This window comes from Bufo gargarizans, chromosome 1 (assembly GCF_014858855.1).
Source record: "Bufo gargarizans isolate SCDJY-AF-19 chromosome 1, ASM1485885v1, whole genome shotgun sequence".
NCBI classification, from domain to species: domain Eukaryota; kingdom Metazoa; phylum Chordata; class Amphibia; order Anura; family Bufonidae; genus Bufo; species Bufo gargarizans.
The window spans coordinates 255,614,906-255,626,415 of record NC_058080.1 but is presented as its reverse complement, the minus strand read 5'-3'; the positions used below and the strand labels follow the sequence as shown (position 1 = coordinate 255,626,415).

Sequence of the window (11,510 nt, the reverse complement as noted above, 5' to 3'; positions counted from 1 at the left end):
CCCCGCAGGACGAGCCAGTGTCACTCCCCTCACACCGACCCCCAGACAATAATAATAATAATGGCAGCCGTGTCCCTGCGGGGGGAGCAGGAGAGAGGAGACGTGGCCGCCGCCGCCGCTCTGGAGCTGAGCTGAGGATTTGCTCTGTGGAGGGGGGTGTAATAGGAGGAGGAGGAGGGGAGACTAGAGAGAGCAGTGCCCGTGTGTGCGCCTCTGATTCCCGGTGTAATTTGCAGCCAATCATCAGTAGGTGTCCACATCCCTGCATCCTCCTCACCTCGGCGCCAATAACTCTCCACCTCTCCTCCTGCCTCCCTCCCTCTTCTCTCCCCCATCCCCCTCCTGCTTCCTCACCCCCTCACCTCCTCCTCCTCCTCCCCTCCTCGCAGCCCCCCCATGCCTCTCAGCCACACGCAGAGAAAGAGAGAGAGACTGACTGACTCCCAGGCTGCCTGCCTCCCGCCCTCCCTCCTCACACACATCGACTGGAAACTGACTGGAGAGCAGCGCACAGGGAGAGCCAGCCATAGACACACACTGAGGGGAGAGCAGGGACCACCGAGAGACAGCAGGCACACACACACTACTCCCAGCCTTGTCCCTCAGGCTAATAAAGTGTCCATGCCCTGGAGCTGCCAGGGCACCTGGAGTGTGTCCCTCCTGCCCAAGGGGCAATGTGTGGGGGCAAGTAAATGCAGAGAGCAGAATCCCTGTGCTAGCCTCCATCCTGTGGTAAGTACACAGATTTTGTTGTTCCACCTTGTCACCCTCTCCCCTCCTCCCCCTTCCCTCCCCTGCCATCACTGAATGTGGCTGTGCCTTTGCCCTTTGCTGTAATGTGACTAATGGTGAGTGCTGCTGGCTTCATTTATTAATTAATCTGCCCCTCCCCCATGGATGTTAAACGTGACCCCTGATCTCCGGAGCAGACCTGGCATATTAACCACCCCCTGGCAGTGGGCTAAGTGTGCACATAGAGGGCACCAACTTTGTGTATGCCATGACCTGCTTTCTCTTGGTGTTACTTATCTCCACACTTCACAAACACACTAGATATGTAGAATTGTGATTTGTTGGCGGGCCGCTCGGGGGGGTTGCACGATTGTTGGCATAAGTTTGCACGTTGCCCCTTGCATGCGTTATACATCCCCCCCCCCCCGGAGCCTTTTGGGGCAGCCTTTGTACTGCCAGTGTCAGAGGCTCGGCTTTCCTTGATAGAGGGCACAGACAGTGGCGCTTCCTCTTGGCAGAAAGAGCAAGGTCTTTCTGGGATTTCAGATCCCTATCAGTATTCCCGCAGGATGCGCGGCGGCGGCGGGGGGGATAATGCCGCGTTCTAGTAAGTAAATGCTTCATTAATCTAATTATAGGTTTAATTAGTGGAACTGATAACCGTTCCGAACTTTGAGAGCGCCTGAGCAATTTCCAGATTATTAGGGAAACGGGGGCTGACGTGGTCCAGGGAGAGGTCGACCTGCCAATATCAGCCTCCCGGTGGGGAGATGAATGAGGAGGATTGCTGCGCAGGAAAAGTTGTGGGCAGACAATGAAGCCGGTGGTCCTGGTGTGTGCAGGTGCCTTTATTGTCCCCGTGCGCTGTCATTCTGCCTCCGTACAGCTGCCGGCTCTTAGATAACACCACAAGAATATGAAATTGCCTGACTTATTTTTATCTGGCCCCTTTCTCCTGTCTTCCTCTCCTTGCCTGGCGGCCGCTCTCCCTCCTTCACGTTGCAGGGGCCCACCTCCCCACTCCCCATCATTTAAATGGCTGCTCCAATTGAGACCTGTCCTTGGTACATTGAATTAAGACCCTAGCAGAGCCAGCTGTGCTGGGATTCAAACTAATGACCGTCGGACGCAGAAAGGACACTGTGGCAGCTGGTAGTGCCTATTTGCCTGCCTTTTTAGCGGAGATTGCGTACAGGCGGCCTCTCGCTGGCATTGTGCTTATACTCTGATGCATTGTCGACTTTCCCAGCACTTAATTTGCTAATTTCCTCTTGGTTTTTTTCTGTCCGAGCCCATTTTGCGTGCAGCCTTTCAGCATTTCCGCGCCTTGACAAGACTTTGTTTCACGCATTTCATAACGTTCAATGCCCTCTGGTCAGAGGGACCATAACCCTTTCCATCTCTGATTTACATGTCTTTTGATCTCTACTTTCTGTCTCCCTTGGCATTTGTCAACACCCCCAATTTCGCTCTCCTCCCCTCCCCCCTCTGTCAGGTATTCCATCCAGCTATTAATGCTATTATGCAATTCAATTATGGTTGGGGGGGAGGGGGGGGGGTGATATTTATTAATGATTTTTGACGGTGTGTTTTATTTCTTTCCCGTGCTCCTTTTTGGAATGATTCTCTTTGTTTTACTTGGAACAGTTGGCGCCTGAGATAATGCACAAGAAGATGCTCCGTGACAAACTGCTGTCTGCCGAAAGATCACCTACAGAGAAATAAAAGGCACTTCTCCCGCTGTCACCAGCCCTGCCGAATCGCCATCTAATCAGTTGCTTATTGAGGGTCTCACCTAAAAATAAAGGTGACTGAATTAAGCAGTTTCGGTGGTTTCCCCCCTCTCTCCCCTCCTACCCCCTTCCACCTACCCTCCTCAGAGATGTCCAATATGAACACTAATGTCTGCGTGGAGAATGGACAGAACCCCGAGGCTGCCGTGCTCCCCAAGGATAACCTGGTGGAGGGGGCTTTGAACAGCCTCATGGATTACAATTCGGAAATGGAGAGGTATAGGTCCTTTGCTACCTTTTACAAAACCAACGGTGCGTTCCCTCAGGCGGCTAAGATTGCCAGGATCACCACTCCTATCTTCCCCAGTGCCCGGATTGGCATGTCTCCTTGGAACTGTGATAATGCAATGCTTTGGGGAAGGAAATCAGCAGCTATCAACCCTAATAGGACCAGCATGCACAGAAACGACTCCCAAAGGCTGGGGAAGCCTGGCGGAGCGCCAGAGTCGTTGCAAATGGCAAATAATAATTTCCTTTCCACCTTATCCCCTGAACACTGCAGACCTTTGGCAGGGGAATGCATGAACAAGCTCAAATGCGGCGCCGCTGAAGCAGAGATAATGAATCTCCCTGAACGCGTTGGAACTTTTTCCGCTATTCCGGCTCTAGGGGGCATCTCATTACCTCCAGGGGTCATCGTCATGACAGCCCTTCACTCCCCCGCAGCAGCCTCGGCAGCCGTCACAGACAGTGCGTTTCAAATTGCCAATCTGGCAGACTGCCCGCAGAATAATTCTTCGGGAGCCGGCGGGAACCCTGCCAAGAAGAAGAGGAAAAGGTGTGGGGTCTGTGTGCCCTGCAAGAGGCTCATCAACTGTGGAGTCTGCAGCAGTTGCAGGAACCGCAAAACAGGACACCAGATCTGCAAATTTAGGAAATGTGAAGAGCTTAAGAAAAAACCTGGCACTTCGCTAGAGGTCAGAGGAGATGATTCTTTCTTTCCCTGCCTTCCCAGCTCCCTGCTTCCCCCCATCCCTCCACCCCTCCAGTGCTTCTTGTCTGGCTTCAAGACGCACCATCCCTTTTCTGATACCTCCATTGGGTTGTGAGGTTATGTACAGCCAGATGTGAACAGATTGGTGTGTATGTGTGCGTGTCCATGCAGCCTGACAACTTTTTCCTCACACATAGAGAGTATTCACCCAGCCCTGTGTGTGTGCGCTCGGTCATCTCGGCTAACTGGAGATCGGAATTTCTTCTCAGTGTCACAAGATTGTCTTGTACGAGCTGCTGTATCTGTACCCAGTCCTATTAAATTATACAGAAAACGTTTGTAAAATGTTATTTTTGGTCCTGTAAAGTCCTAACCACTAAACTAATGATGAGTGAAATCCGCAATAAACTTTATCTTCCACTCCAAACATTCATGTGCGTGTGTGTATGTGCGAATGTGACGCTGTGGAGCAGTTTTCGGTGCACTAACTGCTGTAATACCAAATATTCAAGTGCAATAATAACGCCTGCTGTATTTCTGCAGATAGAGGTGTGTTTTTTTTTGTCTGGTCCATAGCATGTATCTTACCTTGCATTACAGTAAGAATGTAAAAACGGATACAGGTATGCACAGGGGGCGTGTAGAGGCTTAAAGGGACACGGCACCAAAGAGTATCTTCCGTTTCTTCCCCCATTCGGTGGAGAAGGCCTCTGAGGGACACTTCTAATGGTGGCTTGTGTCCTGGGAGAACAAAAGGAGCAGGGGAAAATGTTTATTCCGCCTGATCATTCTCTCTCTCGACATCCTCTGTCAGGGAGAGTCAGGAGCTCCCCATATACATTAGATTGTCCGCCGACCTTGCCGACAACGGCGGGTTCAGCGAACGACACCCTAATGTGTATGGGGACCTTTAGGCTCTGCTCGCATCACCACTTTGGATGCACATCAGCTTTTGATCACACCCCAAAAGTTTGCTGCATGTTTCCCAATCTCATAGAAAGAGGTCCTTTCACCTCACCTGACTAGTCTGTTTAGTACATACTTGTATTCCCCCATGAAATAGCTATTCTGGAGCATATTGTCTTGTGCTGTCCCTCTGTTATTTCTCCTAGAAATGTATGAATAAATTGACAATTGGATGCCACCATTTTTCTTGTCAAAGGGGTGTTTTTATACCTTCAGCACGGATTGGCCATTGTCATACTGTGCAGGGACACCCTCCCCCAGCTGGTAACCACCCAGTGTTTATCAATTGTAGGAGGAATAACAGAAGAAAGGTACAACACAGAGCGATGAGAAAAGATGCTTCAGAATAATATCATGAGGAATGTAAGTATTCACTAAAGCGGACTTGTCAGGAGTAGTGGTCGGTCCTCCTCAATCCTGTCTAATCCAATATTAAAGGGGTTATCCAAGACTAATACACACCTCCCAGAGTGGCCGGCCCATGATGGTGATCATACTTACCTGGTCCCCACTGCTGGGTTTGATCTCTGTCGCTCCTGAACCGGCTCTTCCTCTCCCTGCTGTGCTGAAATCAACATCCGTCAATGGGGGGACGTGACCTGTGATTGGCTGCAGCGGTGATCTGAAACATGACATCATATCACCGCCTGCAGTGGTTCTGTCCCCCCCCCCCCCCCCCTCAACAGATGTTGATTTCAGCTCTGCAGGGAGAGGAAGAGCTGGCCCGGGAGGGACAGAGACCAAACTCATCAGCGGGGACCAGGTAAGTATGATCTCCTTCTCTGGTCAGCCACTCTAGGAGTGTCTTGGTTTAGTTTTGGATAAAAAACAAAACAAAAATTGCTATGTAACCTGTGAATGTAATCTGTGTGTAAGCGGCGGGAGCCTGACTGTAGTCTTCTTCTATGGGACTGCTAAGAGGAAGCCCAGAAATATGTCTGCCCCCATGATCTCCAAGGCTGAGAACCTCCAGATATATCTACATAGTTCTCAATGACTGATATGAGCAGCTCTTCTTATGGACTATTTGAAGCTTTTTGCTCTAGGTGGAGTGTCCCTTTAACCCTATGCGTAACATTTTTTGAAAACTTTTGGAATATAGACCATGCCGGCAGTGCTGAGATGATGAGGCTGATTAATGTAACTTACTTGCTATTTTGGTTGAAGAAGAGCCGCAGAAGGTCCCTCCTTTCATTCATAAATGATCAGCCTCGGCCTCATTCAGTAATGAGCTTTGTTGTACGTCTAGTATCACACGCTCCCTGCAATGAGAGCGCTGCGGCTGGAAGACGAGCAATTAGGAGCGTGGCCTGCGTGGGGCACCATCTTAGTCTGTCGCCTGCTTGTAGAGCCCAGGGCACCTAAAGATTTTTCTATACGTCTCTGCATTTAATGCTGGAAACGAAGCAAAGTGGTAATTGTTTTATTGATATTAATAAAGCCATTGAACTGCTGGAAGTTTCATCTTTTCCCCACCCCACCAAATCAATATCCAGTTGACAGCATGATTTATTGCGTGTAGCCCGGAGTTTCTGTAGGATTTTATTCTAGCTTATGCCTTGTTTCCATGCAATAGTCGGTGCTGGTGTTGGATTGTAAAGTGCTATCTTCTTCTGAAATGCGCTGGAGTCTGATGAGCTTTGTTTTCCCCATTTGACATGGGGGTAATTGTTATATTTGTAATACGTACAAGGTGACGAGGAAGGTGTTTGTAGTTTGTGAATATGTATCCATATTTCAGAACTTGTGCTTGTTACTTCTGCTGTGGTTTTATAAGTAGTGACTTATCATATGTAATGCAACTGGAAATGATAGTTGTGACGTCAGTGCTACCGTAGTGTCTTAAAGGGCATCTGTCAGCAGTTTAGTACCTATGAAACTGGCTGACCTGTTGCAGCTGAAGGCATCTGTGTTGGTCCCATGTTCATATGTGCTCACAATTTTTAGATAAATTATGTTTTATTATATGCAAATGAGCCTTTAGGAGCAATGGGGGCGTTGCCATTACACCTAGAGTCTCTGCTCTCTCTGCAGCTGCCTAGCCCTCTCCACGTTGATTGACAGGGCCAGCCAGGTGTGATGATGTTTTCACTTTCTGGTCCTGTCCAGAGTGGAGGGGATGCGGCAGTTGCAGAGAGAGCTGAGCGTCTAGGTGTAAAGGCAATGCCCCCATTGCTCTTAGTGGCTCATTTACATATACTAAAACTTTTTCTCAGCAATGTCGACACAATGAACATAGGACCAACACAGATGCCTTCAGCTGCCAAGCACATGTAACAGGTCAGCCAGTTTCATAGATACAGATCTGCTGACAGATGCCCCACAATCGACATCTGTGGCCTAGCCACACATTTGGTAATTCAATCAATGATCACTTGAATGAGGGTGATGAGGCCCCCACTGCACAAGTAGAAAGGAAAGGTAGTTGTCAAAACTGGCATACAGTAGAACACAGCAACCAATCAGATTCCACGTTTCATTTTAGAAAGGAGCTCTAAAAAATGAAAGGTGGAATCCGATTGGTTGCTATGGGCAAATAAGCCAGTTTTCCTTTCCACCAGCTTTGATAAATCACCCCCATAGACTTTTAGGCAGCAGCACGCCACCTGCTCCGCTCCCGCTGTATTCAGACAGGTGTGCAGGGAAGAGAAATGGTGGCTCAGTGGAAGCCCCAGTGATCAGACATGTATCACCTATCCTGTGGGTAGATAATAAGTTGTCAAATATGGCAATACCCCATTAATCACTGTTTGAGGAAGTTTCTAACATACTTTGCATTTTGTATCTTCTTTGCTTACTCTCAGTAAATGGAAACACTTACGGTACATCCAGTGGCTGAAAATATTCCCCAACTACAGTAACTACTTTGATACTGTTAGATTTGGGCAAGATCACTTTTTAACCTCTGGATAAAAAACCCCCCCAAAAACTCCACTTTACTGACTGTCAGCAGAGCTACTGAAAATGGTGAGAAATTGACACTGATGAGCCCAGGCAATAGTGATGTGTGTTTGGGAGCTGTAATGATAGTTCTCTGACTGATACAGTCGACAAGCTAGTCTTGGTCGCTTTGAGCAGGCTGCTGGAGAATTTGGCACACCGCTTTGAAGATGTGGAGGGGAGGATCCTGCAGTGGCGTGGGATTTTCACTCATAGGCGCCCTGGCAGGGTAAGCGGCCTTGCTGGGCAGAGGGTTTTCAGCGGGGTCCCAGCTCTAACACTCCCGCTGATCTCTATTACGAGCAGAGCGCTGCTTCTCCTCACTGCTGAGCGCAGTAGTGAAGACAGTCTCAATATAAAGTCTATGGGACATCTTCACCATCCTGCTCAGCAGTGAGGAGGAGCAGCGCTCTGCTGAGTGCTTCAGAGCGCTCCTTATAGAGATCATCGGGGGTGTTAGAGATGGGACCCCCACTATCAACAGTGTCCAAAAAATGTGGTAAATGTATAATATTGGATAGGGGCCCTGCCTGGGGGTTCTGTGCCCCTGGGGGGTGTCTGGATTGAATGTAGGCCGGATATTATAGGTAAATGATAAAGTACATGGAAGGTATACTGTAGTATTCAGGTGAAATTACTGTGTTGGCACTTTAGGTTATGGCTTGCAGCTTGGGCACTCAGTCTCTAAAAGGTTCACCATCACTGATATAGAAAATCCTTTTTATTGCTGCACATCCTCCCAATTCCATCCTTTATTGGTTATTTTATCTAGTTTTGATCAATATCAGATTGATTATCATGGTTAATCAAAATCGGCATGTCGATGGCCATCTAAAAACTGTGAGCTCAAGGATGGACTCATAGAACAGCAGGACGTGTCATATACACCCTCTATGATTGGGGAAACAGTTATAAATGCCTTAGTTTTATGCCCCTATGACAACACTTCTTGTGTCTGCCTTGTTTAGCCTTTTTTATACCGACATCGTAATGCTCACAGCTGCCACTGGTCCTGCCGCTTAGGGTTCGTTCACAGATCCGGCAGGCTGTTCTGGCACAGGGCAATTGACTGCAATGAGGTCCAGCGGTGATCTGGCCAATTTCCGGCATAGATGCCGGTCTTTTGTCCGGCTGACAGCTGCCATTTGCGCCGGATCTCCGAAATGGAGATGTGAACACAGCCTTATTCTGTGATTACTGGTGGGAAGGTGATTTAGTCTTGGTATTGCCAGAACATAGGAAAGGCGTCTTATCATGAGGACATAGAAGTAGAAGATGAGAAGAAAATGTGCTTGTCATATTATATTCCATGATTGGTGATGGTGTAGGATTTTGGTATGTGATGCAGTCAAGCAGGATTTCTTCTTATTCAGTCTAGGCCTAGCTTTTTTGCATTTGTCTTTAAGCATCCGTCTGTGGAATATGCTGGTACTTAGCAAATAACGCCAAATCCCAAAGGCCACTTTTACGTAAATATGACATACCTTACGGTAACTGATGGCCCATTAACTTCTAAGTAAATTGGGAGCAGTGAAGCTAGCCACTGCAGTAAAAGAATGAATCAGGCTCTGTTCTGTGCCCGGCCGTCCAGGCTGTAATTCCTCATCCAGATGTTAGAGATGCCAGCATGGTGGTCCTCAGCAGTACAAGCCTTGCTCTAATAACACTGCTGCCGCTTTGGAGGGATGTGGCGTTCAGTACCAGAGTGTAGCTTTAAGAACTCTAAGTAGATCTTAATTTGCTGTTGCAGTCATCCTAAAAAATCACGTCAGTGGAATTTCAGCCTTTAAGTATTTAGTATTTCCAGGACCGCCAGAATTCTTTGTGCTTGCGTGCCACAGTCATGGTTTAAGGGGATAAACCCCAGTGATGACTAGAACTGGGGTCCCCTCTGTGGCTAGAACTGTAGTGAGCAAGAGTGACCACCGCTGCATTCATTGTCTGTGGGACTGCTCAGTAAAGTACTTGGCTATTTCTGGACAGGTAGTCACACATTCGTTCTCTACCACCCCCTTTACACAGGGGACCTCTCATGAATGGTGAGGGTCTCAGTAGTTAGGCCCCCAGCAAACATTTATCATCTGCCATGAGTGCATAAGTGATACATGTTTTTAATGGGACAGCCACTTTGAAGAGGACCCGTTATCACAAAGTGTGGTGCAATCTGAAGGCAGTAGGTTATAGAGCAGGAGGAGCTGAGCAGATGGATATAAGAGTTTTGTGTGAAAAGGTTCAGCATAACCTGTATGTTAAAAGCTTGCTAGGAGTTGTCTGAGATTTTGATATCGAATGCCTATCTTATGATAGGTCATCAATATCAGATCAGTGGGGTCCGACTGTTGGCACCCCCAACAATCAGCTGGTTGAAGTGGCTAAGGCTCTTCAGTGAGTGATACTGCCTTTCACTAGGCCAATGATGTCCCATTCATCGGTCATATGGCCTAGTTGTGGCTCACTTCCATTAAAGTGAAGGGGCTGAGCTGCAATACCAAGCACAGCTGCTATCCAATGGATGGCGCTGTGCTTTGTAAGCTGCGAGGAGGCTGTGGCGCTAATTGGAGTGCCATGGTGTCGGACCCCCGCCAATCTGATATTGATGACCTATCCTGAAAACCCCTTTAGGATCCCTTGCACAATTATCAGTGACAGCTATCTCTGTATACCCCCCCCCCCCCCTTCCCTGTGTACAACAGAGTTTAGAAATAGCAGAGATATAAATATAGAAATGACAAGTATTACTGAATGTTTTTCCTTAAAACTATATATCAATCGGCTCTGTAACCTGCTGTTTGCAGATTGCACTGCATTTTGTGGTGATGGGTCCTCTTTAAAGGCATTGTGCAAGAATGGGGGGGTGGTTGAGCTTTGGTAAACCCCCCTCCTTCCTTCATTCTGCTGGGCCTGCAAAAGGAAGATGACTTAGGCTACTTTCACACTTGCGTCAGAGTGATCCGGCAAGCAGTTCCGTCGATCCGGCAAAACGTATGCCAACTGATGGCATTAGTAAGACTGATCAGGATCCTGATCACTCTTAAAAATGCCTGATCAGTTAAAAAAAAATGCATTGAAATGCCGGATCTGTCTTTCCGGTGTCATCCGGCAAAACGAATCCGGCTTCCGGCATTCATTTTTTTCACCTTTTTTTTCGGTCTGCCCATGCGCAGACCAGAAGGAGGGATCCGGCTTTCCGATATTTTGAATGCCGGATCTGGCACTAATACATTCCTATGGAAAAAAAATGCCGGATACGGCATTCAGGCAAGTCTTCAGTTTTTTTCGCCGGAGATAAAACCGTAGCATGCTGCAGTTTTCTCTTTTGCCTGATCAGTCAAAATGACTGAACTGAAGACATCCTGATGCACCCTGAACGTATTGCTCTCCATTCAGAATGCATAAGGATAAAACTGATTAGTTATTTTCCGGTATAGACCCCTGGGACGGAACTCAATGCCCGAAAAAAGAAAAACGCTAGTGTGAAAGTACCCTTACCTGTTTCCCGGCATGGGCTCCCCGCTCCTTCTCCAGGCCTACGATGCTCCGCTAGGCTACATCGATCCGGTTTGACATCACCGCATACAATCACAGGCCGTGGCGCTGTCCCACTCCCCTTGCATTATGACACATGGTCACATGACACACGGGGAGCCAGACACCGCTGCAGCCTGTGATTGGCTGGGGCGATGTCAAACCGGATGTTGACATCAATGGAGCCCAGGCCTGCAGGAGAAGGAGCAGGAAGCAGGTAAGTTATCTTCTCTTTCCAGGTCTGGCAGAATGGGGGGGGGGGGGGGGGTTTGTCAAAAAAGGAATTGCTACTTATGACGTTCTTTTATCAGTTGGAATTTCACAGCTGAGATGTTAGAATTGCTCTGTAAAGCGTCTTTCATGATTTGGTTGGATGGGGAAGCATAAGTGATAAAGTTGTTAGATTAAAGATCAGTTTTCCTGTAAAACCATAGGAAATTTAACACGTGACTGATTTATTGCAGACATTTCTTGAAATCCATTTGATATTTCTGAAGAATAATTTTCTTCAGTAGCAGTGCCTGTCTTGTCCATTGTTTGTCTGGTATTAAAACTCAGCAATATTTCAGTGACTGTAACGGCCCTGACACAACCCATGGACAAGACTGGACCAGTTTCAG

At 47.9% G+C, this 11,510-nt stretch overlaps 1 protein-coding gene across 3 annotated transcripts in view; it reads left to right on the top strand.

Moving 5' to 3' along the window:
- Window positions 1-419: 419 nt before the first annotated feature.
- Window positions 420-11,510, top strand: part of CXXC4 (CXXC finger protein 4) — a 125,815-nt gene continuing 114,724 nt past the window's right edge. For all 3 annotated transcript variants that reach the window (XM_044276729.1, XM_044276722.1, XM_044276736.1), the window contains exons 1-2: window positions 420-732; window positions 2,380-3,442. In XM_044276729.1, coding sequence (XP_044132664.1) covers window positions 2,615-3,442 — 828 coding nt within the window. In that variant the 5' untranslated portion in view covers window positions 420-732; window positions 2,380-2,614. The remainder of the gene's footprint in view (window positions 733-2,379; window positions 3,443-11,510) is intronic.